The sequence below is a fragment of the Tenrec ecaudatus genome, chromosome 8 (assembly GCF_050624435.1).
Source record: "Tenrec ecaudatus isolate mTenEca1 chromosome 8, mTenEca1.hap1, whole genome shotgun sequence".
NCBI lineage: Eukaryota > Metazoa > Chordata > Mammalia > Afrosoricida > Tenrecidae > Tenrec > Tenrec ecaudatus.
In genome coordinates, this window is record NC_134537.1 from 141,123,600 (window position 1) to 141,151,145 (window position 27,546).

The following is a 27,546-nucleotide window of genomic DNA, read 5'->3' on the forward strand; positions in this document are numbered from 1 at the left end:
TCCTCTTAGCCCAAGCCCCTATGATCTCGGCTGAGGTGGGGGATTGTGGCCAAAGGAACCCAACCAGCTGCACTAACCCCTCCCCCCACCTCGGGGCCCCTGGGCTGTGTGACCCTGCACCAGTCACTCCCTCTCCGAGCCTCTCTGAGCGGCTATCCATACGATGAGGGGGCGGTGCTGGGTGAGCCAGCGAGCTCGGGGCTTCCTGCCTGCTCTGCACCTGCTGTCAGGGAGGCGAGTCTCTGGGAACTGGATTCACTCTGAAGACCGAAGAGCTGGCCTTTGAAGAGGCAGTCCGGGGGCTGGTTTGGGGCTTGGGGAAACCTGAGGGCGTGGGCTCTTCATGCTGCAGAGCCCTCCCAGTTGGGCCTCCCCTTCCAGCCTGCACAGCCCTGCACTGCATGCATGCACCACGTCACGGGCACCGGAGTGGGGAGGACAGCAGTCTGGATAACTAGTTACTGAGCAGCTGCCCCTTCCACCCGGCACTCGTTAGCTTCCAACTCTGCTCTCCAGCTTCCCAAGGGACCTCAAGCCCTCCCACCCCAAGCAGGATGAAGGGCACCTGGATGGCAAAAGTCCCCCGCCCCACCTCTGTCTACTGCCCTTGGACCCTTGTTGCTTGGAGAAGGGGGTTGGGGGATGAGGAGCAGGCCCCGGGCATGAGATGCTCACCCTCACGCGTGCTGCCTCTCTCTCCAGCCAGTGCCAACATCTGCAACGTGGTCCTGATGCGGTACGGAGAGCTGGAGGAGGGCATTGACGTCCTGGACGGGGATGGCAACCTCGTAGGCTCCTCCAAGATTGCAGCCAGACACGTGGGTCGGCCCAGAGCCCAGGGAACTGGGGGGGGGGGCGGCAGGGGCGGCATACGTGTTCTTCACATGCCCATTGCTGGGGGTGTCTGGCCATGCAGCACCTGTCTTGCCCTCTTGATCCCTCTTTCTCATCCCCACCTCCCATCTGTACAGCCCCAGCCTCTCCCCCTGGAGCAGCCTGCCTGCTCTCTGGCCACTCCCCTCCCTCCCTGGGCAGCCCCTCAGGACCAGCCTCCCAGGTCACCCAACCCAAGTGAGGTGCTAATTGGCCAGGGCACAGGACACTCCCCTGGGCTTCCTCCTTCAGGGACTAGGGCCCTGCCTCCTGACCCGAGTCTGAGTCCCTTACGTAGGAGGAGGAGGCTCAGAGTGTTAACAGGCACTTGGAGAGGTGACACCTCCCCAGGGAGAGCCTGCAGGGTAGGGTATCTGAGGAAAGAGCGAGCCAGCGACCTGCGGCTGGGTTGGGAAGGACTCTTTCACCTCGGGTTACCTGGCCTTGCCCACTCTCATGTAGGTAATAATAATAAAATCCCCGCCTCTGGACATCTCCGCAGCCCTCCCAGCCTTCCCCAGAATGGTGGTTCGTGGTGAGCTCTGGCCTCTGGTGCTGGCACCAGGGCGGCTGCAGACCAACCAGAGAGTCACCTCTGCTCTGGCCGCTACCCCTGCTTCCCTCTCTGTCAGTGAGGCCTTCCCGATGAGCCTTCGCACCTGGGAAGACACCAGTCTTGGTCCCCATCTTCCCATCCCCGCTGTGTGAGGGAAAGTGGGTGTCCACCCAAGGCTGGCGAGGTCAGGCTCAGAGGTTTGAGTGGGCTGCTGTCAATGCTGCATCCTCTGTTTCCCACGCTGGCCCTGACCAACCCCCCCCCCACCGCTGTGCCCATGCCAGTCCCAGCAGCTGCGGGGGCCTCTCCTGCAGTGCCCCCCTGTCTCCCAAGGCAGACATGCAAGACACAGCCCCTGGGGAGAAGTGTCCACTTAAGACCTCCAAGAGTTCAGACTCAATGTCTTACTTGCCCCCAACCCCCTACACAGAGAGCCTCATTCCCCAAGCCAACCCTCCTCCAGGGACCCCGGGTCTCCTCTGCCTTGCTGGTCCACCCCGGTCTGTGTTGGCAAAGGCATGGACTCTGAACCCATCCAAAGCCTTTCCTTAGGGCTGGGATCCCACAGCATCCAGAGAACTCCCGGCAGTGACTACCAGAGGGCAGGACAGCCTCAGAGGGTGGGTGCCCACAGGGTCCACAACAGCCTCAGAGCCGGGTTCCAGGCAGACCCTGGATGGAGACCCACCAGACACCCAGTAGAAGTGTTGCCCCTGCAGAGCTGAACTCCTGTCCCTGAGAAACACTCTCACCTTGACCCAGGGGGTGGACACTGCCAAACCTTTCTCTTGAAGGGGGACCAGAAAGGAAAGACAGCAAACCCTGCCCTGTCCGCCCCACGGCACCTGTGGGTCAGTGGGGCCTAGCTGTTTTCTGCTATCTAACCCTCCATGTGCTTCTCCCAGCACACCGCATATCCAGGTGCCCCTCCCCGGAGGTGGCCTTGAGGGGTCAACTTTCCCTTTGCTGTGGCAGGTGATGGCACCACTCATTGCCAGTACAGAGGACAACGCTCACTCCCGCTGTTTGGAATAGGGCCTTGGGAGCAGTCCCATGACTCATGCCATCCAGCCTAGTGTGCTTAGCCAAGACACACACCTGGGGGCTCTGTGACTGCCCCCCACCCCTTTCTCACTCTCTGCTCACCCCTCAGGCCCTGCTAGAGACGGCGCTGACACGGGTGGTCCTCCCTATGCCCATCCTGGTGCTGCCCCCGATCGTCATGTCCATGCTGGAGAAGTAAGTGGGAGCAGGGGGCGGGACCCTGGGGGGAAGTGGGGGAGGGGCAGCCCGCCCCAGCACTGGGCCCACTCAGTGCGCCTTCCTGAACAGCCCACTGCAGGACGCTGCCCTTGCTGCTGCCAGGGGGGGCGGAAGGCATGCGTGCTTGAGCAGGTGTGTGTGTGTATGTGTGTACACAGTTACTCTCGGTGGGAGTGAACCGTGCAGGGACGTTTGTGAAGAGTGTGAGGCTTGTAGTGGGAGGCCCAGATGTGGGGCCAGCAGTGCGGCCAGTCAGACGTCCATCCTGAGGCAGGCCACCACCTCGCTGCGCCCTCGGTTTCTCCCTTTATAACGTTGTCAGGGCTGAAGCGGCCTCCCCAGGAAGGTGCTGCGAGCACGTATTTGCGTGGCTGTGGAGCATGACGGGGGCGCCGTCACGGCAGCCACGCAGAGGGGTCCCGTAGAGTGGGAAGCCCAGTCTGAAGCTGGAATGCTGTTGGGAAGGCGTGCCATGCTTGGGGGCGGGGAGGAGCCGGAAGGGGCTCATGGCAGAGGGAGAAAATCCTGAAAGCAAGACCCCCTCCCCCCCACCCCCCTACCCCTGACTTGTGCAGGCGACAGTAAGGAGGTGACTGCTCCGCAGGGACCTACAGCCTCAGGCAAAGTGGGAGCCCAGCTTCCATCAAGTCACCCAGCTTCCTTCAAGTCACCCCGCATTCCTGGTGGCAACAGCGGGCATAGATGGTACCAGGCCACACAGGCGCATGTCAGTGACAGGCAGGATTCTGATCTGCGGGGTTCCCATGGGCATATCTGGGGAGTAGAGCTCCAGGCCTTTCCCCATCGCTGGCTGTGGCCCCTCCTCCCCCCACGTGTATTTATCTCTTAGCTGCGGACTCCTATTCAGCTTGTACTACATCCTCGTGCTCCCCGCGTCAGCCTCTGCTCCAATGCCCTCTCCTTGGACTCCCCTCTTGCTGATTGCCCCCCCCTCCCCAATGACGGTTCCCACCACCTAGGCCCCCTGTCCCCTCACCTACCTTACTTTCCTTTAGAGCCCTGAGCCATGCGTGGGCGATGGATCTGTTCGCTCACTGTTGGTCTGCTTGCTGGGGCACAGTCTCCTCGGGAGGGGTTGGCAGCCAGTCTTGCTCACAGCCCAGCACAGCATCCAGCTTGTCCCTGGCACAGTGTGGATGCCTGGGTTTGTGGAATGAACGAGCAATGTGGTGGGGTAAATGCCCTCCGCCTGTCCTCTTCACAGAGGATCCGAACGAGGAGATGGCAGGGCCAGGATGGCTCCCGAGTGTGGCAGCAAGGTTGGGCCCTTGAGAGGCCAGCCATGGCCTCTTCGGCCATCACATCACAGCATGGGCCAGCTTTGGGGCCCGCCCTGTTGACCTCAGGGAGCCTGTGTTTTGATAAGGGAGGTTGGTGAGACCCATACCCAGGTCAGTTGTGGGTGAGACCAGACAGTGTGTGGACAGGGCCAGGGTGAGCTCAAGGGGGGGAGGGAGGGGCGGCACCCAGGGAGGACCGGCTTCCAGAGGAGAGGGTTGAGCTGGTCCTGAGGAAGATTGAGGGGGCTCTCTGGGCAGGACAGGGACAGAGAGAGCAACCTAGATAAAACTGATCATGCTTCTTGGCCAGTGAGCCCCACAGCTCTGTGGCAGAGGGACAGGGCACTGTGCAGAGGGAGTGGAGACTTCTGGCAGGCACTCTGACTCCCGTTCCTGCCCCGTATCACTCTGAGCCAGTCCGACCTGGTCATGGAGCGTTGTGCCTTCCACCTTTCAGCAAGCCCTGTGCCTATCACAGTACCCACTCCTTCAGCCCCTACACACAGGGGCGCTAATGGCTGGACCTCTGCCCAGGAGCCAAGGATGAAGGCAAGCCCCGCCCCCTCGCCCCCAGGAGCCCAGGTTGGGTGAGGGAGTCAGGACAGCCAGGGGAAAAAGACAAAAGAACGCTTACAAAGCAGCCTACTTGCAAATTAATGGAGTGCAAAGGAAAACTCAGCGAGGCTGGCTCCCAGGCGGTGGCAGCCGCGGCAGCGTGCAGGCAGCCGGGCCAGCTGTTGTGTGGCTCTCCGCAGGGCCGGCGGCGGCAGGGCACCCTCTCGCCTCTCCTCTGGCCTCAGTTCATCCAGTGGGCCTGGGTCCCCGGTTTCCTGCAGGGCTAGAGGTGGGAGCAATGTGGTGTGTTGCCCTGCAGTCTGAGAGGAAAGAGTCTTCAGCCAGATGTCGGGGAGGAGCAACACTCCCTGGAACAGCCCCCCTCCCACTCTCCCACCCTGGTGAGGGTGAGGGTATGCGCACCCCCTCCAGCATGCGTGGGCACATCCACACACACTCACACACACTCTCAGCCGCACCCTCTCCTGCAGGCTGCCTGGGTGGGACTCACATGCCACCTTCCCACACTACCACCCTCAAGAGCATTCTTCACAGTGCTGGGAGGGGTGCAGCTCTCAGACCCAAGTCCTGGAGGGAGCAAGACCCCAGGTCCTCTCTTCTCCCATGAGAGATGATCCTCTAACATAGAGACAGGTACCTGGGCTGACCAGAGGGCCTGTGCTTGCCTCCTACCCAGCCCTCTGGGCAAGGCTGCCCATTGACCCAGAGGCAGCACAGTATAGAGGGTAGGACCACCCCCCTCTGCATATGGCTCCTGAGGCCGTTCCCTCATCCACCCTCCCTCCCTGGGATTAGGTCTTTCCTTTCTCCCAAGCATCTCAAGTCCCTCCATCTGCAAATCTTAACTCCCCCTGCTGCCTTTCTAATTCCTCCCCTCCCCTCCTCTGCCCTGCCAGTGCAGTCCCACCTGCAATGGGCAGGGACTTTAGTCTCCTTCCTATCCAGGGTCTCCTCCTGCAGCCCCCTTTCAGAGCTGGGAGCACAGCCCCCCTTCCCTGGAGGGTATTCAGCTGTCTCTCTCCCCCCACCTCCCACTAAGGCCAGTATGCCCTACCTGTCCCCCTGCCCCCCATGGAGCCCACCACTGCCCTCACCTGGCAGGACAGGAACTTCAGGTTGGCTCCCTCTCACCCACCTGCCCCTACCCTCAGTGACCCCCAGGCCTGTGACCCCTGGGACTTCACACCCTTTTACCTTCCTGTCCCTGGTCCTCACTACTGATCTCCTCAGAGAGACCTGGGCCCCTGCTACTGAGGTGGGGGTCTGTCCTACCTGCTTAGAGCCCGGGGCCCTGTGTGTCCTCCAGGGAACAAGACCCCACTCACTGGTCTGCCAATGGAGCATGTTAGAGTTGAAAATGATCTCAGGGCCTGACCCAGACTTGCTCCCAACCCCCACACTGACCAGGACCACTGGGGCAGCCTAGGGCCTTGGGCTGGGTGCTTGATGACAATGGAGGGGGGGAGGGGGCAGAGGGGTGCTGGACGGAGGGCAGGGGAATGGGTTGGACTGGTTAGAGCTGTTCTGAAACCTGTCTGCAGTCTCAGGCTAAATGCAGCAGTTGAACAGATCTAGAGGGCCGGTGTGGACTGGAGGTGTGCAGCCCAGAGCCTGTCCCTGGGGAGCATGGGTAACTGTAACAACAATCAGAGCACTCACCGCTAGGAGCCCTGGTGGAAGTGCTCACACCCACCGGCCACTCCTCCAGAGAAGCTGTGGCATCTGACACCTGACACGTGGCCAGCCTCAGAAACCGCGTGGGCAGTCCTGCTCTGCTCTGTAGGTTCACCATGAACTGACTGGACAGCAATGAGTTTGGGGGTGTTTGTTTGCTTATGATGTGACAAGCCCAAGCTAACCTTTTGACTTGTGAATTGACAAATAATGGGATCTCTATTGATTCCTTAATGGGAGTCTTTGCAAAAGAGTGGTCATGGAATGGCCTCTTACTCTCATGGGGACTCTGAAAAGGCAGAGTCATGGCGCCCCCTGGTTCAGAGCCATTAGAAGCGACTCCAGCCCACTCCCCCCACCTCAGCTGCACACTGCCGCCTGATAGGGACCAGGCCCTCCCAGGGGTCTTCACCCAAGATGAGAGAGCAGTCTGGGGTCTGCCTGTCCCAAGAGGGCTCCCCAGTGCAGGTGGCCACATGGAGACCCAGGCAGTTAGGCTCAGAGTTAGTGCCTACCTAGCACGAGTGGGCCTCCCTGCAGGCCACCCCAGGGGCTGCCCAGCGGCACCTTCTGTAGGCAGTGCGTCCGGAGCTGTGATGCACAACATCTACTAAAGGTGCCTTTGCCGGCGAGGGGAGCCCCTGCTCTGTCGGGGAGCCCATTTGTCAGAGTCAGAGAACTTGGCCCTCTCCTGCCAGGACCCCACCTTTGAAGCCATGGATGGGAGGTTCTGGCTGTGAGTGTGGTGGGGTGAGGCGGGAGCTGGGGCCACACACAGGAGTCAGGCAAGCAGGCAGTGGACCTGCTTGCTGCCCTCAGGCAAGTCACTGCCTCCTCTCTGTGGCTCATGGGCCCACGCCTATTCCTGCACACAGTAAAGGATCATCTTGATTGATTGACTGACTGATTGATTGATTGTGTGTGTATTGTTTGTCTCTGTGTGTGGTGTGTGTATGTGGTCTTTGTCTCTGTGTCTCTGGGTGTTTGTGTGTATGTGTGTGGTGTGTGTCTGCTCCCAGGACTGGGCATTCACTCCGTTTATTTTCTGTTTAATCCTGTGCTGCCCCACACCCCACCTCCTACTCCCAAGGATAGCCTTGCTCTCCTGTGTGTCTCCTTAGGACTGGGGTTTGAAGACACATCTCCTGTTCCCCCAGGGATAGAAGGACATGAGGTGGTTGTTGTTGGGGGCGGGGGGGCACAGTGCTCAATTATCATGCCAGTGTGAAAGAGTTCAACCAAGCATGTCTTTCCAGGCAAGACTGGAGAAAGGGCTGTCGGTGGAGGAAGACTCCAGGTATCAAACCCACCACCACAGCTCTTTAGCTACAAATGGCCGGGAGCCTTGGGGCCCTGCTGCGTTGGCCTTGAAACTTCAGTGGGACCCAGCACTGGGCAGACAGCGGCCAGCCCAACCGTCCCTGTGCTCAGGCCCCTCCTCTCTGTCCCCACAGAACAGCTCTTCTGCAGGCTCGTCCCCGGCTGCTCCTCCCTGTGCAAAGCCTCGTGTGCCTAGCAGCCTTCGGCCTGGCCCTGCCGCTGGCCATCAGTCTCTTCCCACAGATGTCAGAGGTCAGTGAGCAGGGACGGGTCCTGGGGGTGGGGTCTAGCATTGGGTCATCAGTTACCAGTCACCTGGTACTACTGAATGGACTCTGACTCATGATGACCGGACTCCGTGCGCATGAGTGGTGAGGCTGTGGTGGCAGATTTTTCAGGAGGCGATCTCCAGGCCTTGCCACCGAGGTGCCCCTGGGTGGGCTGGAACCCATACGCAGGTGTGTGTGAACTTGTTCAGTGCTGACAGCCTAGCACTGTGCCAGCCTTGGGGTTGAGGTACATGAGTGAGGCAGATCCACACTCTGACCCTCAGGACCCGGGTCTGGCCATGAACCTGACCGTGAGCCGTGGGCTAGCACTTGTTGTGTGAGGATCCCCGGGGTGGGAGTCTGAGAGGAGACAGCATGGGAACCTAGGCAGGGGAGGGCAGGGTGGGCTGGGAAAAGGCCTGGGGGAGACACGTAGGCCAGGGAGCTGCTGGTGGGAAGGTTCTGGGGTGTGGCAGCATGCCTGTCCTCAAACCTGACTGCAGGCAAGGAGGGAGCTGAGTGTAAGGTGGGCAGGAGTCGGGGGCTGGGTCCTGGGAAGGCAGCCAGAGGTTTCACGGAGAGCAGGGCCCCTGGAGTTCTGGTGTGGAGGGTCCTGGTGACTGCAGGGAGGGGCTGGGCTGGAGCTCTGGAGGAAAGGGAGCCATCCGGAAGCTGTGGCGGGTGTCCAGCGAGAGATGGCGGTGGCTTGGACCAGGCTGCTGGCAGTGGGCATCCATCGAGGGAAGTGGGCTCGTTTGAGAACTAGGAGGCAGCTTTCTCGGGATTTGGGGATGTGGTGAAGAACTGACTGTGGTGGGGAGGGACGTAGCTGGCAGGAGGACGGCGGCTTTCTGATTTAGAACAACCAGGCAGATGCCGGTGCACCCTAGCAAGATGGAGGCCCTGGGGGAGGGGCTGGTATGAAGGAAGATGGCAGGCTGGGCTCACTGGGCCTGGAGGAACATCCAAGAACAGGCCCACCCCACGGTGGCTGCCGTGGGTCAGGAGTATAAAACAGGCATGGGCTGGAGGGACAGAAGGGGAGGACACACCATGAGAAAACCATCATGGAAGTGAGGATGAGGTGGGGTCCCTCTGGGAGGGTGGAGCTAAGAGGGTCCAAGGAGGCGTGGCCAGAGAGGTCAAGGCTTCAGGGGTCTGCAGGGTCAGGACTGTTTGGAGGTCCAGCGCAGCGAGGCCTGAACCATGTGCACTGGTGCCTGGGGCATGAGGGCCCAGGCAGGTGACCAGTGAGGACATGGGCAGAGGGGCTGGTCCAGCTGAAGGAGAGCAGGGCCAGGCTAGCGGCTGGGATGAGTGGTGGGATCGAGGGGCTTCTGCTTTCTGTCAGGTTTCCTTTACTAAGTGGGACATGCTGGACTTGTGTCTGTGCAGAAGGCAAGGTTCCGGGACACAGGGGGCTGAATTGGGAGGGGTCCCGGGAGAGAGTTGGTGCAGAGGGGTGGGACCGGGCACAGGAATGGGGCAGCCCCTCCCTCCTCTCCCAGGAGGAAGAAGAAAGGCAGCAGTGTGGATGCAGATGGAGCTGGGGTGTCAAGGAGGAGGCTTTGCCTCTAGCAAGCAGAAGCCAGGAGGGGAGAAGGCAGCGGGGTCAGAGGTCTGCCGACTGCGGAGAAGGGAAAGGGGCAAGACATGAATCAGCAGGGAAGCCTGGTAGGTGGTGTGAGGGGTCCTTAAGAGGATAGCTGAGGCTGGGGACACCCATTCGGGAAGAGGCATGGGTGAGCTTCTAGTGCGCTCAGGCGGAGGCCTTCTGGAGACAGCAGGAATAGTGGACGGTGGGGCCAGTTTGAGAGGAGGACACGGTGTTGGATGGAGAGCCAACCCAAGCCTGTCAAGGAAGGGGTGCCATGTTTGGAGTAGCTGACCCCACTGCACCCGGCTGCAGGTGTGGGCGCCATGGCTACTGGAAGGAAGTAGACCAGCCAACCAACTGGCTGCTGTCAACTCTGCGGCAGCCCCTGTCCGAGTAGATCCGGGCTCCCCTGGGTTCTCGGCCAGTGATATTCCTGGACTAGCAGGCCTTTCTCCCAGGGTGCCTCTGGGTAGACCGGACCTCGCAGCAGCTGAGCACCTCCCCCACTTGTAGCGCACAGGGCCCCCAGGAGAAGTGGGCAAAAGTGGAACTGAGGGCCCAGCCTGGGAGTGAGAATGTCCTGTGAGGTTCCCAGGGGGGTGTGGGATCCAGCCCCCCATCCTGCAGTCCTTGGAGGGTGTGGCCTAGAGTTACTCCCCCACTTAGACAGTGACAGAGCTGGGGGCCACAGGCACAGGACGCCTGCCGGGTGACTTGTCTCTGAAGCACCTGTGCCCACAGGGCCCAGCCTGGATGTGAAGCCTGGGCCCCATGCCCCAGAGGATGAGTGAACAGTGATAGCGCAGAGCAGCCTGGGAACGCCGAGCCAGGGGGTGTGTGTGTTCCAAGTAGCCAACAGGTTCTGAAAATGGGCCCATTCTCAGTGGTCCCAGCATCCCCACCCTAGAGGCTGGGCCCTGAGCTTCCTGAGGCCACTACATCTCTCTGTGGGACCAGGTGGAATCTTCCATCTCAGGCAAAGGCCTGAGTCACCAAGCTGTGTCCGCAAGGCTCCTCTGCAAGCAGCAGCTGCAGGGAAATCTTAGCTAGGCTGGGGGGGGGTGCTGGGGGCGGCACCCCTCAGGCAGCAGAGAGGTGAGGCAGCTGGGGCAGCCCTGTCCAGGGCGGTGGGCCTCCTGAGTATTCCTCTGGGGTCACTAATGGGAGCCAGGCATTTGCCCGCCATGCCTCCAGCTCAGCCACAAAGGCCGTTGGGAGAGAGCAGGCCCAGCCTACAGAGCCAGGCTCTTCTTACTGTGGTTCATCTGAGCTTCTAACCCAGTGGTTCTCAACCCCCTTTGGGGGGGCAATCGACCCTTTATAGGAGGGGTCGTTCGATTCATAACAGTAGCAAAATGACAGTGATGAAGGAGCAATGGAAATCATGTTATGATTGGGAGTCACCACCACATGAGGAAGTGTATGAAAAGGTCAAGGTGTGCGGAAGGCTGAGAACCTCTGCTCTCACCCAAACCCCTCCTGTTTGCAGCCCACCCACCTCCTATGGGTTGGAAAGCACACCCTCAGCACCTAGGTCTTTGTCATCAGGAGGTTCAGGAGGGTAGGGCAAGATGGCTGACTCCCTCCTCAGCAGCCTGGTGCCCACCGGATGCCTGCCAGCCAGCCAAGGCACCGGAGGGTGCTTGGAGGCCTGTGTGTGACCTATGATACCAAGGCCACCAGCCAGTTGGCAGGGAGGACCTCATCCCCCCATTTGTCCTCCTAATTAACTCTCTCTAACGAGGTGCTGCTTCTGCCGTGTGGGGATCAGAAGCCGGTGGGATTTGCCACAATAAGTCTGGGCTTGCTTGGGCTGACCTGACCTTGCCAAAAGCCACCAAGGTTGTCAACAGGAGTATTCACTGGAACACTTACTAATTAATTAGGGGACTTGGAGATAGAGTTTAGGACCCTGTTCCTGGAGAGGTTGGTGTGCTGTGATTGATGTGGAGAATCTCAGCTGTTGGAGGAAGGCACTGTAGCCCTCCCTAGCTCCCGCTCTGATTCCTAGGGGGAGGGTGGATCTGCTTTTTTCAAATTAGTGTGTCTGCCTATTGAAATGGCCCGGAGAGTCCGATTGCAAACAGCATGTTTAAGAGTATACACGTATTAAGGGTGTACATGCTAGGCACTGTGCCGAGAAATCCCGTGCAGCTACGGACCAAAGGCTGTGAGGTTCAGGTCCTCCAGGAGTGAGAGCCTTTGGGGAATGACCTGCCTGGGGACACCTTCTGAAAGGGCAGACATGGAACCCCCCCGGGAGCAGTTCCACTTGGACCCTTGTCAGTCCCTCAGTCCGTTGGAACTGACCCATTGACCACGGGTGTTTAATGCCCTCAGAGGAGGAGAGAGACAGGGCTTTCTACTCCCACAGAGCTGGTCTCCAAAGTCACAGGGCACTTCTAGGCGGCCCTGTGGGGGCGCCATGAGCCAGCACAGACTGGAGGGTGGTGAGCAAGTGAGTGAGTGAGAGAGAGATGGGACACACTGAGGGTTGGTCCGTGTGCAGTTAGTTAAATGTGTGCATCCTTCACTCTGGGGAGGGATAGGCCTGGGTGAGCCTCAGGGCACCGTGAAAGTGGTGAGGTCACTGAGGAAGAGGGGAGCAAGGACAGCCATCAAGAAAGGAGAAGTGACCAAGGAGGGCGGGGGGTGGGGGTGGAGGGTGGGGAGGACTGGGAAGACTCAGACGGCTTTAAGGAACGCAAGACAGAGCATTTCTAGGAGAACTGAACGGCCGGCTGGGAGGAGCAGATTCCACCTGAGACGGGGGCAGTCCAGGAAGCAGAATGGGGGCCCAGGTCTCTCTCCCCCAGAGAAGTGCACTTGGGGCTAGGAAGTCACCGGAGAGAAGCCAAGACAGCGTCCCTGGGGGGTGGGGGGGTGGGCTCTGAAATGGGGGTTAAGGGTCTTGGAGCTTGACCACTCTCCTAGTGGGAGGGAATGAACAGAGAGAAAGGCAGAAAGGTGTGGCTGCGGGGTTCCAGTGGCAGGGCGGCCCACCCAGCTGTAGTAGGGAACAGGGATAGGAACCTGACACCCCCGAGGCATGGGTCCCTATGCTAGTCCCTGTTTATACATGAGGAAACTGAGGCTCAGGAGAATTGAGAACCTTGTCCAAGGTCCAAAGTTAGCCAAAGAAGCAGACTTTCTACCTAGGCAGAATGACCCCATGCCCGCTCCAACCCAACCCAGTATAACAAGGGGCTCTCCAGGGCCCTTCCCACCGCCTGCCCTCCCAGGGGCATCCATGTCCGCCCCACAGGGACCTTCTGAGCATGTTTCTGCCTTGGATCTCTAATCCAGAGCTGAAGGTGACAGGGGGGCTCAGTACACCAACAGACAGGGAAACTCCCAGGGGACTGGGTGTGAGAACTGGGGAGAGGGCCTGGCTTCCCTGCTGGGCCCCAGTCACATCACACAGGAAGCATGGCACGGGGCCTGGTAGCTCCTGTGCCCCCAGAGCTCAGTCATCTGCAAGGCAGTGGCCAGGCTGGCTCAGCCAGGCTTTCCCCAGATGAATGGGCCTGTCTCAGGCTCTTGGTACCCAGACCTTGTTCCCTACCCTGTCAGGAGTAGGGCGCTTTGCTTTTTCTCATGCCTTATCCCCTGGGAACCTGCAACCGGATGAGAGAGATAAGAGCCATCAGGTAGAGGTGCTGGCCGTGAGCAAGCCAATGCAGAGGGCTTTGCCGCACATGACAGGGGCTGCCGGAGGCAGGGTGGTGGTAGGGACTTTTCGGTCCTGGCAGCCCTGGAGACGATTGTCACTGTCCTCTGCCATACTCTCCGTGGTGCCCCTCAGGGAGAGACCCAGGGTCCGGTGTCTAGGCCTGCAGCCACAGAGGCCAGCCCAGGTGGCTGCGAAGGCCTCTCCAGGTCTGATAGCCAGCGCTCCCACCCGGGAGTCTTGCCAACCCCACTCCATGACCCTCGGTCTCCCCAGAGCAAGAAGCAATGCCTTGACCAAGACCCCTGCCCCACCCCACCCCCCGCAGGGTCTGTCTCTGTCCTTGTGCCTTTTTACACGTGCCCCCCCCCTCACTTTGCTTCCTCTCGGGCTTCTCCCCCACACTGCGCACACACACCCCCAGTCCACTCTCGTTCCCCCCACGAGTCCCCCAGGAGTTCGGGGGCTGGGGAGCGAGGTTGCACGTACAAGCCGGAGCCATTGTTCGACAATCTGTTTTTGTCTTCATCTCGTTGGCAGGCGGCAGGAGAAGAGAAAAAGGTTAATGAGGCACTGTGCCGCGGGACTACTGCGCGCGGACGGGCGGGCGGGCGAGCCAGCCGTGGTGACAGGGTACTAATTAGGATCAGTTTAACAAGAGGGAAAAGTGAAATCTCCTCTTCACCAACTGTCAATAATTAGCTGATTTGGTGCGGTTGAAATGTGTCCACGGGAGAAGTGGCGTGTTTCTGTGGAGGAGGGAGAGCAGGAGGCAGTGAGGAGCCCCTGGTGGCTCCATCCTATTTCTAGGGGCTGTTGGGTCTCGAAGGTGGGGCGGTCCTGACCTCAGTTCCCCCAGGCCCAGCCTCATCCCCTCAAGCTGGCGTCCCTGAGCCCCAACTCTGTGCTTGACCTTAGTCTCAACCCCGAAGACTCAGTTTCCCCAGACACGGTGAGGGGATGTTGCTTTCTGGCTCTGCCCATTGGAAACACAGCTCTGAGACAGGGTCCCTGTGCTCCAGGCAGGAGGCATGGCAGTGTACCCCTCTCTCAGTGGGATGCTGAGTGGGGCCCGTCTGTAGCATGGGGAAGGCCCCTTCTGGACCGGACGTGGGCACATCTGCCCTCCTAGCAGCCCCGGGGTTGGCGCCTCTGGGCGGGCACTGCAAGCAGAAGGCAGCTGTGGCAGGAGCAGGAGGGGGGTGCTGGAGTCAGGTTCACTAGCTGGAAGGGTTGCTTCCTGTCTGGCCTGTTTTCTCTGTCAGCCTGGCCCTGGTAGTTGGCCTGTTGGCCCCTGCCCTTTGACCTCTCCTGACACCTCAGCCGGGCCCCTCCAGCTTCAGCTGAGCACCTTGACTGGAAGAAAAGGTATCATCAGTGCCTCTGGGCTTCCTGCTAAGAGCCTCCCCAGCAGCCTGGCCCCCGCCCCCTCCTGCTTCCCTCCCCAGTGCCTTCCTGCCCGTCCCAGCCTTCAGATTAGGGAACAGAGGGCCACCTGCTTGCTGGGGGACAGAATTCCTGAGAGCCAGTCTCCACCAAACCTCTCCTGTCCTGGAGAGACTGGTGGTGGTGGGGATCCAGCAGGTGGGCCGTTGTGTCCCTCCAGAGGCAACTGTCTCCCTTTTCCCTAGGAAACCTTGACATTCCCAGTCCAGGGTGGGAGGGGGAAACTTTGAAAGGGATCTCAGTTTTACATTCTAGAATGCCCTTTTAGAAGCAGCCCCTCCTCTGGGGAGCCCTATCTGATCTGCTTACCTCACACAGCTCCTGCTGTCTCCCTACACACTTCCCCTGCTGGCAGACAGGGCTCATCTGAGGCTGGGCCCACCCTTCACCTCTGCAACTGAACAAGGCCTGGTGCACGCTGCCTCCACTTGACTGGGGCTTGTTTCCCGCTTCTCCCACTGATGAGAAGCAGGAGGCAAGGTCCCGAGGCCACGTACCCCGTGAAGGGACACTCTCTGACACCCATCTCCTTTGCTTAGAGATGTTTATTTGGGGGTTCTCTCATTAACTGGGTTAATCAGTCCCCAATGAACTCCAAAGTGGGCTATTTTTGCCTTCAAAATCTGCCAACTCCCCCACCCGCTGCTTTCTTGGAGTTTGCCCACAGGACCCCCCAGGAGGGTCGGATGGGGATGGCGAAGCCGCTCAGAGCCCAGGAACGTGCCAACGCCACCTGTCATGCTGCCTGTTCCCCACACCCTACCCCAAACCTGTGCGTGCACACAGGCCCACGCACACACGCATACCCCAATGACAGACCTCCACAGGGCTACCTCCCAGCCTGTCCCTCCATGGCTCCCTTTCTGGAACTTGCTAGAATACCCATGAGACAACTCAGGACCAAGACCGGGAGGGTTCATTGCCAGAGCTCCTGGGGAGGACGCAGTGCGAAGATTTGGGAGATGCACCCATGAGTAGTCCCAGGTCCTGAGGAGCAGCCCCAGGGGTCCTGAGGAGCGAAGGACAAGGAGGTCCCCTCCCGGCCCTCCCCTGGCCCTCCCTTCATGAAGCCGTTGCACCGCGTTTTCTAAATCTCCAGCTGGTTACCTAATACTCCCATCCCAGCCCCAAACCAAACCCACTGCCATCGGGTCAATGCCGGCTCACAGCGACCCTATAGGACAGGGTAGAACTGCCCCTGGGGGTGGCCAAGATGGTAACTCTATGGGACTGAAAAGCCCTGTCTTTCTCCCGCCGAGAGGCAGGTGGTTTTGAACTGCTGACCTTGCAATTAGCAGCCCAACGGGTAACCCACTATGCCATTCATCCCACTGCACATGTGGGGAAACTGAGGCCTCAAGATGGCTGAGTTTGAAGTGGGCCCACCAGAGAGCACTGGGGAAGGATGCAGAGCGCCAGGGTGGGGAGGGGTCTGTGCATGAAGGAGCCTTTGGGAGATGCTCACCTGGGCTTGCTTCTGCTTTCAGTGGGGACCTACACGATGCACACAGCCCGGGACACTGAGCAAGGCAAGGGGCCTGCAAGGTGACTGCTGTGCTTACCAATGGCTAGAGGACAAATGGTGGAGAGGGACACAATCGAGGAGGTTTCTTGGAGGAAGCAGGCTTGCTGGGTTAGAACCTAGCCTGGACGAAGTGCAGGAGTTGGAGGATGACCTGGAGGAGGCCTGGACTGTCCTGCCTGGTGCCTGACGTGCCTCAGGGAGGCAGCGGGAGCCCTGAGCCAGCACCAGAGGCAGGACCCAGGGGTCCATGTTCAAGTTTCTGGTGCTTCCCCGCCCCTGCCACATCTTTGCCCAGCTGAGGGCACTCAGGATAACCTCCCTTCCTCCAAGGAGTGTACCTGTGTGTGTGTGAGCAGGATCCCCTTCTGCCCAGGCCTGGGGGAAAGCTGGTCTGGGCTGCCTAGTGGGCAGGCTGCCCCCCAGGCCTGGCAGGAGCCTCCACTCACAGGGTCACACAGGTGCTGGCTGAGCTTTGGCTGTGGTGTCAATGTTGCACCACCTACTGACTCTCAGAGATGCGGGGCCTGAGCCGGAGCAGGAGGCAGCTTTGAGCTGTCACAAGGTCACCCTGAACACCCCACTCCCAGCCCCTGGACTTTGAAAGGGAGGCAGAAAAGCCCCAGAAGAAAGCCCAGAGGAGGAAGCCCTTTGTAGTAGCTAAAAGCCCCTGAGAGGGGGGCACAGGCTGGGGTCTGGTTTCCTGTTTATGTCTCTGCACCTTTGCTCCACGTTCAAATATGTAAACCATCCGCTGGCCGCAGGTGTGTGTGCCAAGGCTTCAGACCTGGAGAGGTGGCCCCAAATGCATTCCGGTGCTGCCCACCCCCCTTCCCTGAGCCAGGGGACAGGTAAATAGCTCAGTGTTAACCCTTCGAGGGCCACAGAGGCAGCCAGCAGGCCAAGTGGAGGGCGTGGGGTGCTGGAACAGCGGGCAGGCTAGAGACCTGACAGGACTGGTTGTAGTGCTCAGTGCTGACAGGTGGGGGCAGGGAGGGAGCTGGGGCTGGAGCCCCTCCCCACAGTGGGATCCTGATGGGCTCCCAGTGAAGGAGCAGCCTCTCTCTCAGTGCCTCGGGACATTGCTAGTTTCATGCAGGCGGGAGGGGCACAGGCATGGTGGGGAGGTCACTTTAGGCAGGAATCCTGTGGGTCCCTTCCAAGGGTCCTTTCTCTAATGTCTGGTACCCAGTGGACATCTCCCTAGCAGCTAACAGCCTGTTTCAGCCCAGAGGTACACGTCCGGGGGCAGGTGGGTGAGCATGCCCTCATCTTGCCAGGGCCCCCAGGGCTGGGGGGGACATCAGGCAGTGCTGACTGATAGCGTCCACTTCCACAGTGATCCCAGCTGCCTTCCTCGCCCTCCGGGCCTTTGACTCCCCATTCTATTCATCCCCTTCCTGTGAGGGTCCCCTAGTAACTCAAGTGCCTGGGGAGGACCGCACCTGTCCCCACCGTGACAGACAGGCAGAGTGGGGACTGGGTCCCGGTCACTCATTCTCCTGGGGTCCTCTGTCTGTCCAGCGTTTTTCTCCTCACCTTCTCAAGAGACAGAGCTCCTTAGAAGCGGTTCCTGGTCATCACCAAGCCCCTGCCTATGACCTGTTCCACTGGGACTCTCACCAGGGGCCCCTCCTCATTGTACCCACCCCTCTTACTGCTCCCTCCCTCCAACCCCTCCTTGTCACTGTGGCCACCACACCCTTTGTTCTGCTGCCCGAGGGGCTTCTGACCCATCAGTCCTGCCAGTGTCCAAGACCCACAGAGAAGAGCAGGAGCCCTGCGGGGCTGGGGGCAGGTTAGGGCAGCAGAAGAGGCAGGAAGGGCATTCCATCGCCTTCACCCTAGCCCCTGGTCACATTCTGTTCCTGGCCATGAACATGGTTCCCGTGAAGGAGACTCACCCCCACACATGCGGCAGGTGGAAGAGCAGGAGAGAGCAGGTCTAAGCTAGCAGGAAGCCTGAGTGCCCCTACCCCAGCCTTCCCTAGACCAGGGGCCAGGACCCCCATGGAACTGACCCCAAAGAGTCCTGATCATTGGTGGGCCTTGGGCCCACAGCCAGCCAGGGCTCCTGAGTGGCCAGTGGGGTGGGCTCAGGGCGGGGGAGAGGCTATGTGCTGCGTGGGAGCTCCCCTCCCAGCCCCCCGAGGGCTCCACAGTCCAGTGCCCAGGTCTCAGCTTCCCAGTCCTCCCCAGAATGCTCTGCTTCCTGATGTGTCCATGCCACCCCCTATCCCTGATTTTACTCCTTAGGCTGGTGCCCCCCACCCACCCCGGCCGCCATCATGGGCCCGCTCCCGTCACCCGCCCCTCAGACATGAGTGTTCCCCAGGCCTTGGCACCCTCTCCTGCCATCTGCACTCTTGGGCAATCTCCCCCACGCTGGCTGCGCTCACGCATCCTGGGCTCTCCCTCCTGTCCAGACCCCTGCCCAGAGCCTCCCCTGCACAGAGCCCCTCAGGCCTCCCCACCTCCAGGACTCACCGCAGACCCAGGCTCAACGTGGCCAAGCCTAAGCTCTACCACCGCCCCCACCCGCCCCCGACCTGCCCTCTTATATTCCCTGTCGGTGAGGATGGCGTCACCAGCTCCCGAAGCTAGGAGTCATCCGCACAGTCATCGTCAACACCTCCCTCTCACCCCCACGTGGGATCGGTCATCCTTCCTATGGATTCCGACTTCGGGAAGGATCCCCGTGCACTCTTCTATCAGCAGGACCCGGGCTCTCCCATGGGCTCTGCTGCCCACACGGCTGTCTCACTTAGCCCCCCTCATCCACCTGCACACCCACCACCAGCAGAGAGACCGCTGTCCACGCCTGCTCACCATCTCGGTGGCGGGGGCGGCAGCATCACCCTCAGACAAAAGTGCTAGCACCTTCCTGTGACTGATGGTGACCTGCTTGTCCCACCTCGCCTCCATTTCTTGCGACGTGGCTAACATGCCCAACACTGTCCACTGCAAGCAGGGTATGGTGGCCAATGCGAGCTCCCTTCACCCAGCAAGCTTCTCCCGCCAACCCCTGGAGCACGCCTCCTCTGGGAAGTCTTCCACCCTGAGTCCTCGCTCAGGGATTTGGAGCTCCTGTCTTCCCCCCCCACCCCCCCCCCCAGAGTTTCCATGGCTCTTTGCTTCTCTGAAATCGTCCTGCTGGCGTCCTTGTCCTTGTCTGGTTGTTTCCACTCCCCCCCCCCACCCCCCCCCAGTAAAAACCTCTGAAACCCAGGCGCTGGCTTATCTGTGTGCCCAGCCCCCGTGTGTGCCATTGGCCACCACACTATCTGGGGAGACAAATTAAAACAGAAAGAAGGCCCTGCACGCCATCTCTGCTCCCAAGCCCCTGCTCCCAAGCGCCTCAACCTCCTGCCGGGGCAGCTGGCCCACTGCCTGTGTCTCTCCCTCCCCCACGCATCCCTCCTACCTGGTCCTGCAATACGGTGGGGAGTGGGGAGCCCAGAGGCCCCTGGGGGCATCATCTATAGCCACCTCCACTCAAGGAGGGAGGTGTCCTTCGCCACTGGGGGCTAGTGCTCCCCAGGGAGTGCGCAGAGTGGCCCATGGCCTGGGCCGTGGTCCTCCGCCGGGGTGGTGAGCAACCTCTGATTTTAGTGCGGGCCTTGGTGCTTCCGTGAACGCCGGCATGGGAAGTTGCTAATAATGGTACTGAAATAAAATATGCTACATCTGTTATGGGTAGCAGAACAAAATTAGCTGCTCACACCTCTGACATCCAAGATGTCTTAACTTAAAATACTCCTTGGCTTACTTTACATCATTTACTGATTATATTTAAAAGAAATACAATTTTGCAATTACTGTTCTTTCCAGCGTGATATCTATGCATCATTTTCCTTTTATGTTTATATATTTCTCCTTCATTAGTGCAGGCTGGAGGGTGATTAGGATTCTTCAAACATTTTACAGAGGTTAAACGTTGATTAAGATTTAATTATTACTGTAAATAGCTTGGAATGACATATGGTGCAAAAGCCTGACATATGTGCATTTGAATAAATGAAGTGCTATTTCCCAGGATGCCTCAGTAGCTGTTTAACAGCTTTCCCGAAGGGTTATGTTACACCTCATGCTAAGATTGCTGGGATGTTATATTTTGTTGGTTTTTGCAGCTGAAAGCTAAGAACAGTTTTCCAGTTTTTTAAAAACATTGAATATTTTAAATACCTAAATTGTTTTGCACAAATTTTTGCTAATTTGTCTAACTAGGTTAAACATTTTCAAAAGCATCTAGATTTTTAAGCGTGGGCGCTGTGCATTGTGTCAGTGGCGGCATGGGGACCAGAGGAACTGGCACAGGGGGGTAGGGGGGTGGCACATGGAGGCCGGCCCGGTGGGGAGGGAGAAGGTGGCTGGAAGAGAGCGGGTAGGGAGAAAGCCTGGGTCCTGAACCTAGCTTCTGTCTGTTTGGCCTTCTCCAGTGGTCAGATGCTGAGTATTGGGGTACCAGGGACTGCGGAGGAAAGGCCCCGTCATGCCCACTGGCCCCAGGCCACAGTAACCTCATCTTGTCCGTTCTCTGGCAGACACAGCCAGGGCACCACAGAGCCCTCCATCCCTAGGCAGGCTGAGTTCTCCCCTGGCCCTGTCTGCGCCACCTTCTGACGCCTTCTCAGAATAGCTATGGCTTGACACACAGCCGGGCCCTCTGGCTGGGCTGGGTCACAAAGGCCTGGTCCTGCCTTTTCTGCCCGCTGTGGGCGTTGGCAGAGACCTGTTGCTGAGACCAGCTCCTCTTAGTCTGTGGATTCTGGGCCCACCTCCACCCCAACCCCCAGCCTCAGGCCCTGGAGCTGAAGAACAACCCCCTACCCCCAGTACCTTCTGCCTCTTCATTTCACTCACTCATTCAACACTCCCTGAATACCTACTGCCTGCTGGCACAGCGCTGAACCTTGAAGATCAAGGGGACAAGACACGAGTGTTTGGACGAAGAGGGACATGCCAACTGCCTGTGGGGCTCCCGGGGGACCAAGGAGCAGGTGGCCTGAGGTGTGTCCAGTGAGCGTAGCAGGCAGGAGGTGGCAGTCACTGTGCAGAGAAAGAGTGCTGTAGAGTTTGATGGGAGCAGAAGCCTGGTTTGCTGTGTGTGGGAAGCAAAGAGAGGAGCCTTCTGGTGCAGACACCCCTTTTAAAGGGGGTTGGTTGTTGACGAGCCAGACCTGGTGCTAGCTGGAGCACAACATGAGGTGAAGGGGATGCATCAGCCAATGGCATCAGACACACTGATGGACAGGACAGGAGTCGGTAGAACTGGAAAAGGGAGGATGACCTTCGGAATCAAGTCCAGGAGGGGGGGAGACAGGGAGGGAGCCCCAGGGGGGGACCTGACCCCCGAGGGGGAGAAACTTCTGTGAGGGAAGGACAGGTAGGCTTATGGAAGTAGGAAGAAGGCTCACCTTCCCTCCTGGGTGTGAGTGTGGTGGCGCAGAGCAGGGAAGGTCCAAGAGGGCGCCTATCTGGCCGACGGTGAGTTACTGGCCGCTGTGATGGCCTAGCTAATGTGGGGCTATCAGAGTTCAAGTGGCCTCCCGTAGGCTGTCAGGCCCAAGGGTTGAGAAGGTGGAAGGATGACCCGGTTCTACAGAGCAGAGCTCCTGCCCATCCTGGTGAGAAGGGTGTTGGGACAGAGCGTGGCTGACAGGATGGCCCAGGGTGCCTGAGTTGGGTCGACCATGAAGACAGGTCCTGGAGTGGAGTGGGTGAGGTGCTGGGTGTGTAAGGACCGAGGGCTCAGGAGGGTGCAGCCTTCACGCATCTGAGTGTGAAGCAGCTCTGAGTGACGAGCAGGCCCTGGGTAGAATCCCAGGGGTGGGTACATCCGAGAGAGAGATACGAAACCCGGAGGTCAAGATGTTCGCCCCCGTGGACACAGGTTCATGAGGAAGAAGCACAGCCTGAAGGGAAGGGCCCCTGGGAGGTCAGGAGGGCGAGAGAGAAGGGAGATGGGTCAGTAAGCAAGTAGCCAGGCCAGCCAGGGTGCGGGGGCAGCAGGGCAGTCCTGACCAGTACTCCCCGGCAGGGTCCCCATCTCCTCCCCTCTCCTCTCTCCTCAGATTGAAACATCGCAGCTGGAGCCAGAAATCGCCCGGGCCACCAGCAGCCGGACAGTGGTATACAATAAGGGGCTGTGAGTGGCACCGGCCAGCCTGGGGATGGAGCGTCGCCTGGGCTGCGGGGGGAGGGGGGCAGGGAAAGCATCTCTAGGGGTTACACCAGCAGGGAGAGGCACACAGACACCCCCGGCCCCGAGCCGACACGCCCTGGGGGTTGTCTTCGGCCCACAGTGGTAGGAAAACTAACCCATTCGTATTTAACTTAGGGGAGAGGGATTCCCACACAGTTCCTATCAAAATTAATCAAGTGCATTTCTGGGCCTTCCGTGGGGCTGCCGCCACTGTGCTCAGCATAAACCATAAACCGATGGGAGGCTGAAGATTTGCAGAGCACCCACTGGGTAGAATTAGCATTCTTTTATACTTGTTTCCTTTTGATTTTTATTTTTGTATCAAAATCAAGTCTTAGCTTGGCTGCTCAGAAGTGATGTTGGACAGGTGGGGGAACAGGAGCAGGCCCCCGGTGGGGTGGGGTATAGATTTAGGATTTGGAGGGAGGCAAGTGGTCTGCTCCAGAGGTGGGCCAGCAGGCCCCAGCTCCCAGTGGTCTTGGAGTCAGGCACTGAAGTTTCTGGAAGCTTCTCCAACAGCTGGCCCCAAGAGAGGCCGTCTGGGCCCATCTCGGCAGGAAGCCTGTGACACCCTGGGGCTGGGGCCCATCTGCATGGAGCCCTGACTGATGGGAGCTGGGATGAGATGACTCCAACTGCAGGCAGGGGCCCCGAAGAACGAGACTGTGGAAACAGCCTGCACTTGGCCCAGCTGGAAGCTTCTCTGTGGTGCAGCAGCCTGAGGCTGTGCTGAGCTGGGCCCTGAGGAGGGCTGGGGGATGCTGGGTACCGTTCAGGGAGCCCCTCCAAAACTGAGGCTGCCACCCCCTTCCCACCATTTCCTGAATCAGTGTGTCTCATGGTTGAGTGTGTGGAGGCCCAAACTCCAGGCACTATCTGAGAGGGGCACCAACGCCGAAGCCCCATACTGCGTACATGAACCCCAGCTCCCGTGGGTGGAGTGACACTGGAAAAGCCCCCTCCCTTCTCTGTGCCTCCACACCCAGCCTGGAGCCAGAGGACGGGATGGAGAGATTCCCGTGTCCTATCTCTGCTGGCCTGCCCCACAGATGCTAGCTCTCCGGGGCACTGCTTCATTGTGGAAGCCAGACTGGTGCAGGGGCAGGCCCTTTGGGCATGATCAACACTGACCTTACCCTTCTGGACCAGACCCCACATCCCCGCAGCAGCTGACCTCTGCCAAACACTTTGTCATTGTGTAGGAAAAAGCAGATGGGGTCGGGGTGGGGCCACACCACAGGCTATCTGTCACCCTGCACAGACACCCAGAGACCTGCACAGCTGCTCCCCTTGCCCTCCCTCCATGGGTGCCCTGCAGAGGGGAGCTGGGCATTGGGTGAGGAGGCGGGAGCAGGGCAGAGCCCCTCTCTGGGTCCCACCTGGAGTCAGGGGCCTTGATGTACAGCCCCAAGATTTCCCCTGCCCTGACTGGTGTGTGTGGGGGGGAAACTGGGACTTCATCCCAGATGGTGAATGGATGCAATTCAGGAAAAGGGGGCCGGAGCAAAGTAAAGAGACCCCCCACCCCCCAGAGCTTCCCCCCCCCCACCGCAGGAGCCTGTTTGGTGCAGAAGGGTCTTGCATAAACACTGGCACCACCCTACCCGGGTGCCACAAGCCAGGCCCCTGTCTCCACCAGCTAGGACTGAGAAGGATCTCCCCTGGGAAACCCCCCCTATCCTGAGGAGCAGCCCACCCACCCATCAGGAAGGGGAGAAGGCAGAGCAAGCCTCAAGGGGTGGACCAATCCTGGCCAAATGTGACAATGCCATGGACTGAGGGGCTATGTGGGGCTCACAGCCCCGTGGGGGTGGGGGTGGGGGGCGGGGGGGGGGCCCGAGCAGGCCTGGCTCTTCTTTGGAACCACTCGGTGTAAGCTTGTGCCACCCACTTCCCATGGGTTCTTGTCCTCGTGCACTTTACCTGGGGACCAAAACTGCCCACTCCCTGGGCCCAGCTGAGCTGGGAGCCACTCCATCCCCCTCTGCAGGCTCCCGTGGCCTCTGCTGTTTTGTCTTGTCCCCTGGATGATTTGTGATCATGCTCACCACATGCAGTTTCAGGTGAGCTGGTATGGCTCCTCCTGGGAGCGCCGGTTGACCAAGGATCCTTAGAGCTCAGGCTGATGGCCCACACTGCTAAGCTCAGGTCTGGCCACAGAAATCCCCATGAAGAAACTCCCAGCCAACATTCACCTCATTCTGATGGGGTCAGAGGAAGGGAGGCCTGGAGGATGGCAGAGGGGTTCTGGGGGGAGAGACTAGCTCATGACCATGGAGGGGATGGAGTCCGGGCCCAGGGAGTATGGGGCTGGCCCAGCTGTGCCAGAATGCCAGCTCCCTACCCGGGTGGACCTTCCCAACCCTCTCTGGCCTTTTCAAACATTCCCTCTGGCTTAGGGAGCCCACCCCCACCCATTTCCAGATTGCTGAAGACCAAGGTGCCAACGTGGCTTCCAATGACCCTTCCCACTTCCTGATTGTGGGCCTGCTGGCTTCCTGCTCTGGGCCTAGGGCCTGGGAGAGAGGGGGGGTCTTGAGGTAGCCTGGTGGCCCTGGGCTGGTCTGAGTGAGGGGCCAGCACATGCCTCGACCACATCCCAGGGGCCTTGAAGAAATGCCTAGTGTCTTTTTAACCTTCTCAGAAATGTCTCAAACTCTGTGATGTCTGTAATATTAATGAGCTGTGGGCAATAAATGATGTGTATAAAGCACCAAGACTGGGCTTGTGAATTGTGGGCAGGGGGCCGAGGCTGGGGCGGAGTGAGGGGGGCCACATTGAGGAAACCAGGCTAGCTGAGGATTTGTGGGGGGAAGGCCCCAGGAGGGTACAGACCTATGCCAGGACTAGATGCAGGCCCCGGCTCAAGGCTGGGTGGCTGAGACGGAAGGAGAGAGGAAAGGGCCCAGGGAGAGGTGAGACAAGGAAGCTGGGCAAGGGGCGGGCTGCACCTGGGTGGAAGGTGCCCCCTGACAGAGGGCTTGAGCGCTCCCTCAAGGCTCTGTTCTCAAAGCACGCCTGTGGATTTTGATAGGCTCCCCCGGAGTCTGTGTCTCTGTGGGGCTAGGAGGGGTGGGCTTGCAGAGGGAGTCTCCTAGGCTGCCTGGGGCCAAGAGGGGGCGGGGTGGCCACTGAGCTGACGCTGACTCCGGAGACCCCGAGGTGCAGCGTGGTACGGGGTACGTGGTATGTACCACACTGCACCTCAGGGTCTCCAAAGCTGGCTCTTCTGGCAGCAGGCGGTCAGGCCTTGTACCCCAGGCATCTCTAGGTAGGGCTGAACCATCAGCTTTTCTGTTAGTAGCCCAGGGCTTACCCATTTCTGTGGCCTCGGAGCTCTTGACTTTCAACAAAAATTCACTGTCACCGAGTCATTGCGGACTCATAGTGATCCCCACCCACTGTTCAGAGGAGTAGAAAGCCCCTCTCCCAAGGAGCAGCAGGTGGTCTCAACTTGCCAACCCTGTGGCTGATAACCCAACCCATAACCACTATACCACCAGAGAGCCACCACAAGGAAGGGGAAAAACAGTAGCCATCTAGTTGGTTCCAACCCACAGCGACCCTGGGTGTGTCAGAGTGGAGCTTGCTCCGTAGGATTTTCAGTGGCGGCGTCTTAGAGACAGGAGCAGGCCAGTGGCTGAGCACGCCACCCAGGGACTCCAGGAGATAGAAAAGTCAGATCCAAACGGATGGTGTCTGATGCCAGCAGAGTGCTCACCATCCCCCAGGTGCTCAGTTCCCCCTCCCCCCAGCTCCTCCAGAGTCACCCTGATGAGGCCTGGCCTCCTCTTAGAGGTGGAGGGAAAGCGTTCAGCCTCCATGCCCAGCAGCCCCGTGGTAGAGCCAGTCCCTCACATTGGGGTCAGACAGGCCCCAGCAGGCCACTGGGACCTCTCTGCTATTCCCGACTCCCTCATTCTCTCTGCTCCCCGCCCCCCCCCCCCATCAGCATCCTGGCAGGCTCTTCTCAGAATGCCAAGGCCCTGCAGCTCTCCTGGACCCTTGGGGGTGGGGGGTGGTGAGGCCTGTGGAGGAATGCACCTGAGTTCTTTCCCCCTCACCTCTCAGGTGTCCCGGGGGCTGCTGCCTCCCCTCACCTGGGAGTTGGCCCCCACTAAGAGAGGGGGACTGCAGGGAGAGGGGGAGACTTCTGGTCACTGGGGAATTTCTTTGCTGAGGGCCTCACAGGCCACAGCCCCATGCAGGCGGAAATCCCTGACTCTCAGGACAGACACAAATCCCTCCTGGCTGCTGTTTGTTGTTTTTAGTTGGTTTGGGGGCTCTGCTCCTGGCCGCCCCAGGAGACCATTAACTCTCCAGGAATGCAGTCTCCCCACCTCCCACCCCACCACCCTCCAGGCCCCCAGGGCCTCCTTCCTCCCACTCAGTGTAGAAAGGAAGAGGGTCAGAGAGGAGGGGCTGAGGGCAGTGAGGAGTGACCCTTCATCAAGGGCCTAGGGACCCTCTCAGCCCCCAAGCTGCTGCTGCTGCTCCGACCACTGACCCCCCTACCCAACCAACAGGGATTCTCAGTCTCCCACAAGGCCAGAGCCCCACCCACAGGCCCATGCTGTCCTTTGGCACACAGCAGTGTCTGTCTCTCAGGGGCAGTGGCCTGGAAGAGTCCATCCTACACACACACACACACACACACACACACACACACACACACACACAGTCACAGGTCAGGGGCCAGCTCCTTCCTGACAAGGGCAGAGAAGGTGGGCGAGTGGACAGGTAGAGCCACCAGAGCCCCACCCCTCCTGCGGCACAAACCCATTAAGGAAGTGTGGGAAGGGGGCTGTCATCAGCCGCTCCCCCCCCCCACCTGAAAGAAGTTCTCAGCTTCTTCACAGGGCCTGGTCTACCCCAGGGTGAACAGCAAGTTCAATGCTACTCTAGATGGGAGACCCAGGGGGAGAGGAGAGGAGAGGAGTCTGAAACTGCAGGGCCAAGGACAGTGGGAACCATTGAAGGCTGTAGGCAGGGGATCCTGGGGTAGAGTGGACATGTGGACATGGGCAGGAACCACTGAGGATACCAGGCAGAGGCCACTGCAGGTGGCCAGCACAGCTGGAGGCAGAGAGGGCCATTAAAGTTTGGCTCTGGATGAGTGGTGGCGGGCAGGGGAGGAGGAGTCAGAGGTGACACCAGGGGCATTTTTCTCAGCCCAGGATGGGAGGAGGAAGAACAAACTGGCTGGGAATGTGCAGTCTTCAGGCTGACAAGTTCTGAGAGATCTTGTAAGACCCATCGGGAGATCATTAGCAA

General features: G+C 59.6%; 1 protein-coding gene across 3 annotated transcripts in view; it reads left to right on the forward strand.

The window, feature by feature from the left end:
* Positions 1-24,978, forward strand: part of SFXN5 (sideroflexin 5) — a 130,436-nt gene extending 105,458 nt beyond the window's left edge. For 2 of the 3 annotated variants that reach the window (XM_075556954.1, XM_075556955.1), the window contains 4 exons: positions 703-818; positions 2,583-2,668; positions 7,698-7,815; positions 22,142-24,978. In XM_075556954.1, coding sequence (XP_075413069.1) covers positions 703-818; positions 2,583-2,668; positions 7,698-7,815; positions 22,142-22,219 — 398 coding nt within the window. In that variant the 3' untranslated portion in view covers positions 22,220-24,978. The remainder of the gene's footprint in view (positions 1-702; positions 819-2,582; positions 2,669-7,697; positions 7,816-22,141) is intronic. The other variant, XM_075556956.1, reaches the window with a different exon arrangement.
* Positions 24,979-27,546: the final 2,568 nt, after the last annotated feature.